This window comes from Protopterus annectens, chromosome 5.part0 (assembly GCF_019279795.1).
Source record: "Protopterus annectens isolate FY-2018-M chromosome 5.part0, PAN1.0, whole genome shotgun sequence".
Classification (NCBI taxonomy): domain Eukaryota; kingdom Metazoa; phylum Chordata; order Ceratodontiformes; family Protopteridae; genus Protopterus; species Protopterus annectens.
This window is the reverse complement of record NC_056735.1, coordinates 816,401,185-816,407,993: the sequence shown is the minus strand read 5'-3', so window position 1 is coordinate 816,407,993 and position 6,809 is coordinate 816,401,185. Positions and strand designations below refer to the sequence as shown.

General features: G+C 34.9%; 1 protein-coding gene across 1 annotated transcript; it reads left to right on the top strand.

Moving 5' to 3' along the window:
- Positions 1-2,855: 2,855 nt before the first annotated feature.
- LOC122802212 (olfactory receptor 52J3-like) lies at positions 2,856-3,800 on the top strand. The gene has a single exon (XM_044071874.1). The coding sequence runs from the start codon at positions 2,856-2,858 to the stop codon at positions 3,798-3,800; it is 945 nt and encodes a 314-aa protein (XP_043927809.1).
- Positions 3,801-6,809: the final 3,009 nt, after the last annotated feature.

Here is a 6,809-nt window from a genome sequence, read left to right as displayed (position 1 = left end):
TATGTTTGAGTAATGAAACAAGAATTAGTGTTTTGGGGGTGGACATATATTCCCGGTTATTCCCTTTCCAGCTATTAGTTTTACCATATTTTGTAGTTGCAGTTTTGTACATCTGTGATTAAATTAAATTGTGTTGTGGAGAGGATGGAAATATATATATACATATGTTAAGTGCATACATAACTCTTTAATGCAGAGATTATGACCTCATCAGTTTTTCATAACAGTAAAAAAGACGTGATGTGTAGTGTAGCATAATTCTTGACATATAACTTAAAAATGAAAGTTATATTGCTTACTGCTGACAGTACCTGTTTATTTTGAATACTAAATAAATAATAAAACAGTTATTAAATATAGCATGTTTAACTGTTGACTTATTCTCTGATTTCCAATTTATTTTTCCAGTATCACTGCACAGGAATCAGTGAGTATTCAGGCAAACAACTAGTAATAAAAACACACTATTTTGAGATGACAGAAAATGTCAGATGAACAGTGAAAGGAAACCACACACCAGACAGCATGGCTCACAGGTATTATTGCAAGCATCAATTATACTTTATGTGCTTTGTTTTTTTTTTTAAAAAGGAAACATTAATGTGAATGCCCTGGTGTGTAGTCCAGGACTAGATGCCGCTTCTTAACCAGTGCAGTAGCATGCCATGTACAAGCCTGCCACATGGGATAACTTACTATTGCTGCCTGCATATCACCACTATTCATAGTGGGACTAGAACTGGGAGCTGCAGTGACAGCATGGGTCACTTCACCACCAGACTGGCATATAATCATAGTATGCAGAATGTAACAGACAGTGAACATCCTACGCTGGTTCATACTGAAGGACACCCCCAGATTCATCCAGGCACCTGAAATGTCACTTCAGGAGGCCAAACAGCATCTTAATTGCAATATGGGTTTCGGACAGGGAATTGTTGTATTTATCCTTTGCTCTCTCACCAAAATCATGAGACATGGCTACTCCAGTGGATATCTGTCATCCCATTAAAAAAATAGAGATAGGGGAGGGAAAACAAAACAAGAGAATACAGACTAATATACAACAATTACCTTTAACATTAATAACTACATACTTAAAAAGAAAAAAAAGTTCCACTTAAGAGCAAGATGACCACTGGGCATCCTACCATGCAGGAAGAAGCAGTAGGGTCAGCTAGTGTGCCAGGTGCGGGAATCATGCACTGTAAAGATGCCAGGTGGAGACATTACTGATGCACCCCAATGCATCACACTACCTAACAACTGAAGGAATGTAAGCCCTTCCTATTGCAGTACCACTCATCCTGTGGAGAAGGATGGGCCCTAATTGCAGCAGTGGTGCAATCTATCACACTGAGTATCTCAGGGGAATTTGCTGTCAAATAAAAGGTAAGCATAGGCTGAGTTTGGTCCTGAGGTGACACTAGTAAATAGATGTACTGATCAAGATCTGCTAAGAATATATCCATGATCTACCTCAGTATCCTTGAAGCAGAAACCTGTGAGATTCCCAAGGTGTCCACAGACTGTGTGTGGAAGGCCCCCATAGCAAGTGTAGTGAGGGCTATACATACTTTGGTGTCCACAGGAATAGGAAGTCCACACATTCCTCCACTGCCCTTATGGGGGTCAGACATGCCCACTAAGACCCTGATAATGTCCCTATCCACTGTAACTCCAGAAATAAGCACCAACTAAATCCACCAAAAAGGCACGACAAGAAAGTTCACTGAACCAAACTTTATTGTTTGTAGTTAAGCGCTTTCGGCAAGGATAATCTAAGCCTTCATCAGAGCAATTCAAACAGTCATATGACCACCCTTTAAATACCCAAACGTAAGTAATTAATTTAAAGAGCCATGCAATATCTAAAATATTTGATAAAAATATATATATTTGATATAAAAAAATTCATCTATCAAATCTTATACCACCTATCCACTGTAAATCTAGCAAGGATTTCCTGGTTATCAAAGTTATAATGAGCAATCCTTTGCTATATTTCCACCTTCTTGCTGGGCAAGTGTCACTGGGCGCAGGCAGTTTTGGCCTGGTCAAGACAAACAACTTTAACCTAGAAATAGCAATGCTCACTGCAAGAGATAGCATTTTCACCGATTGTAGCTCTGAAAATTTTGTTGATGCTTCCCTTTTTATACCGCATCTGCCACAAGAGCTAGAAAGCTGGAAAATCTGACTGTGAATGGCAGTTGGTGCAAAACAGTCTTAATTAGCTTAAGAACATTCACATCGCTTCTCAACATCTCATTATCTGCTCATTTGCATACTTACATTTAGGGGCACTGCAAACTGGTGTAATTGGTCTTTATGAATTGTGGCATAGCTGCACCTGTATGCACTCACTCCAAATTTCCTAATGCATTTCTACTACTGACTATGAATTAAATACTGCTGTTAATATGCTACAAATGGTTTGCATTTAGTTGCCTACACAACATAAAATCATAAGAGCTCTCTTTTGCATGCTGATTTCTTCATTTCATTTTCTTCATTTAGAAAAATATAATTTTTTGGAGATTATTTAAAGTGCTTGAAATGTTCTGCCACGTAGACTGATGGAGTTTTATTTATTCTGAGATTAACATTGTTATTCTGTTTCTTTTTCTTAGTGCCTATTAACAAAATTGTCCTTCTATGCTTCTGAGCATGGTTCATTCTGTTTTGTTTCATGTTATTTGCTTAAATTATAAGTGGGTTACTGTATTTTAACTTAATAATAATTACAATAACCAAACTGAACTATGCAAGCAAATGTCTGTTCCTTCTATTTCTGATCTCCATTCATTTTCAGAGCATTGAGTGGTCGAAAATTTCAGTCTACAAGTTCAACTATGACTGCTAGCAATCAGAGTCAGAACAAGAACATGGAATTCTTTCTGAATGGTTTCCCAGGACTTCAAGAAACACAGTATTGGTTTCTGATTCCTTTCTCCATTATGTTTTTAGTGGCATCTCTTGGAAATATTCTAGTTATGTCAGTAGTGGCAAGAGAGCAACATCTTCATGAGCCCATGTATTACTTTATTTCTATACTATCAACCGTTGATCTTGTAATAGATATTATTCTTCTGCCTCAGGCATTAGTAGTACTGTGGTTTGGCTCTTACTCTATGCATTTTGATGCTTGCTTTGTTCAGATGTTTTGTATTTACTTTACCGGTGCCATGGAATCCACAGTGCTTGTATTAATGGCTTATGATCGCTACATTGCTGTGTGTAAACCTTTAAGATATTCATCAATAGTAACAAATGAATTTGTATTTAAAGGAATTGTACTTGTTGCTGTAAGGAGTCTTTGTATTGTGCTGCCTATACCGGTACTTGCTAGGATGTTACCATACTGTAGTAAAACAATTGTTTATAACGTTTACTGTGAGTACCTTGCTGTCATCAATGCAGCCTGTGCTCATACTGTCACAACTGATAGCTATTTTTTCATTTTACTTGTTCTAGTCGGACTGCCAGATGCAACATTAATTGGACTGTCCTATTACATGATTGTCAGAGCCGCATTAAAAATTAAATCAAGAGAAGCTCAACAAAAGTTACTTAGCACATGCAGCTCTCATGCCTTTGTGATTGCTTCATTTTATTTTTTAGGGATGCTTTCTATAATTTTACTCCTTGTTGAAGATAAGATGCCTGCATATATCCGTGCTCTGGTTTCATTTCTTTGCATTAGCCTTCCACCAACATTAAATCCTTTGATATATGGCATAAAAACAAAAGAAATCTGGAAAGCAATAGCAATAACATTTAATAAATACTTCAAATAATTTTTAGTACTTGACCAACAAATGTCACTTTATGAAGACATATTTTTATAAATTTACATTTGCTTTCATAATAACAGTCATATAGACTTCTAGTGTGTTTTATATTTGCATTGTAGGATGTATCTTAGAAAACACTATGAAGAGAAAACCTGTAATATGATTCAAAGTATCAGAGGTTCTAGCTATACTGTAAATCCCATTTCATACTATAAATTTAATTGATAGCAGGCTTAATTATAAAACATAGTTCAACATTTATAATATATTTTGAAATTTTAAAGACTAGAAATAATCTTGTATGTTTCAGGCTGTTGTATAAACGTTATCATTATATTCTCAAACTTGCTTTATTAACAAAGTTATTTTCATTCATTCATTCATAGTTTGCTTAATGTATTATAAACTGTTCTGCAACTGCCGATTTAACATCGAAAAGAGCGTGACTAAAATGATATATATAAAAATTAAGGGATAAATTATTAAGTAACCAAAAACTGTGTTCTTGGAGAAAAACATATTTTATAAATACTGCATACAAGCATGCAATGTGTGATAACAATAGATTGCCATCGACTGCATTCTTATGCTTACTTGGCACAAGACTATATTGAAATCTGTTTTCAATTTTGAAAATTGGATAAAATGTGCGTGTGGACAAACTGCACATGATTTAATGTGTTGCGGACCAATGACTACTACAGGATCAGATAGTTCGAATTAAAGTAACATTTAAATGTCAGTAAGTCAGTTAGAAGCTAGGGGAAATATACAATTAATCAAGAAACTCCACTAAGTATATCACATTACTGAACAACATTGTTATGCATCAGTCGCTCATGAAGAAGCAATGGTTAGCAGCTTTGTAGTTTTGAAAGGCATTTGTATGAATGTACTTGGTACATGAGGACCAAAACAGGAGACCAAGCATCCATAATAAATGCAATGTTCTGTGCTAAAGTACTGTGCTACAGTACCAATGAAACATTTAATTCTGCTTAAAATGAGCAAGTACTCTTGAAAATACAAATATAATCTGTAAAGAAATGACATACTTGAACATTTGATCACTGAAATCTGCAGATATTTTGAATAAACAGAGGTAAGTACAACTTTCCTAAAATGGACAGCTAATAGCTGAAAGAAGCTGTGAGACAGAGTATTTTACATTACTAGCTCTGCACACATACATGTTTCAGCTGTATAATTGTCACCGATCTTCACATTTTCTCTCTAATCTCTTGTGTATGTTAGCTACTCTGAGTTGCTAACATAGTCTTTAATGTGGCAGGAGTGTGCACAATCAGCTGCCCTTCTTACATATTCACTAAGCAGTTATAAATAAAGGAGTAAGATGCCATAGTTTGCTACTGGAAACATTATTTACTTGTTTGCTTATCTGTTTTGTCTTGTTTAGGTTGAGGATTAGGGGTTGATATAATAGTTAAGCTGTTTACCTAACAGACATAGAGTCAAGGCTTTGATTCTCACCTTTATTGAAGAGAAATGTTCTAGGCTTAAAATGGGCAATAACTTAGTAACCACCACAAATAAGGAGCATAAACTAAACCTGGTTAACATAACTGAAAATGAATTCACAGACACTCAGTCACAAAAAAAATGTTTATTAAGCACTTTTGTCAGTCTGTAACATAAGACTTCTTCAGAATGGTTAAAATAAATCAAGAGGAAAATTTAAAAGACTATCTACTTAGGTCATTTGATATGAAAAGACAAGTAAAACATGAAACCTCATCATTGTTAAACAATAACATGAATTAATTAGTTAGTCAATGCCCCTGTTAATATTTTCACAGCTCTATCACAAAAGACAATGTTAAAATAAAAAATGGAAAAGTTAAACATCATAAGAATAAAGCTTTAATACACTTGCAATAGTTAAGTAATCATCCAAGCTTGGTGGTGTGTGAGCATTCAATTTTATCTGCCAGACAAGTTCTTTATACTTAATCCAATATGCCCACGGCCCACCGCTAGGATCCCTAGTCGCCCTTTCAATATCAAAAAAACTGAAATTGGTGTGTAGGAAATTTATTAAGATGCTTAAATAAAACATTATTGGTATTGTTGTTTTTAATATCTAGCATATGCTCATATATATGATTTTTTAACCTCCTCTGAGTTTTCCCAATGTAAAAACTGCTACATAGATTATGCAGGTCTGCGTAAATAACTTCTGTGGAATTGCAGGTGCAATAACTTTTAGACTTGACATAATGTTGTTAACTATAACATTCTTCTTATTTAAAATATGTTTACATTGCCTGCAACATCTACATTTATAAGTCCCTGTTTTCTATGTGCCCCATGTATAACAAAGTCATTGCCAGCTTCTAAGAAATGTTTAAATGTTCTTCCTGTTCTAGATATAACATATGGAGTTTCACCTAGTGACTCTGTGACCCCTTCAAAGCAGAAAACAAAATCTTTAATGCTTATGAAGAAAGTCAGTGATGTAAAAAAGGTCAACACTAAATTTGGTAACAAAAGCATGAGTATAATTCCTACCTGTAAGATCCCGAACTGTTTTTTTCATGATGCCACACCTCAGCAGGGGCAAATAAATCCTCTGATGCCTTTTTAGAATAATTTCATATTTTATTTTATTCACAATCATGTCTGGATATCCCCTAGAAAAAAGACAAATCAGCTAGTTTGCCAGCCTGAGTTACCAATTCCATATAATCTGAGACCATTCCCGCTAACTTGAAGAACTGACCTTTTACTATACCAACTTTCTGGTGTTCTGGGTGTGAGCTAGAATAATGAAGCAAACTGTTAGAGTAAGTTGGCTTTCTGCAAATGTTGCTTACAAACTTCCTTTTGGCATAATCTTTACTAATTTCCATGTCCAGATAACTAATCTTACAAGCACTGTAATTATAAGTGAATTTTAGGAACATTGTTGTACTATTCAGGTAGTTCACAAACAAGTCAATATCTGAAATAGTGCTGTTCCAGAGCATCCAAATAACGTAAATATACATTCCA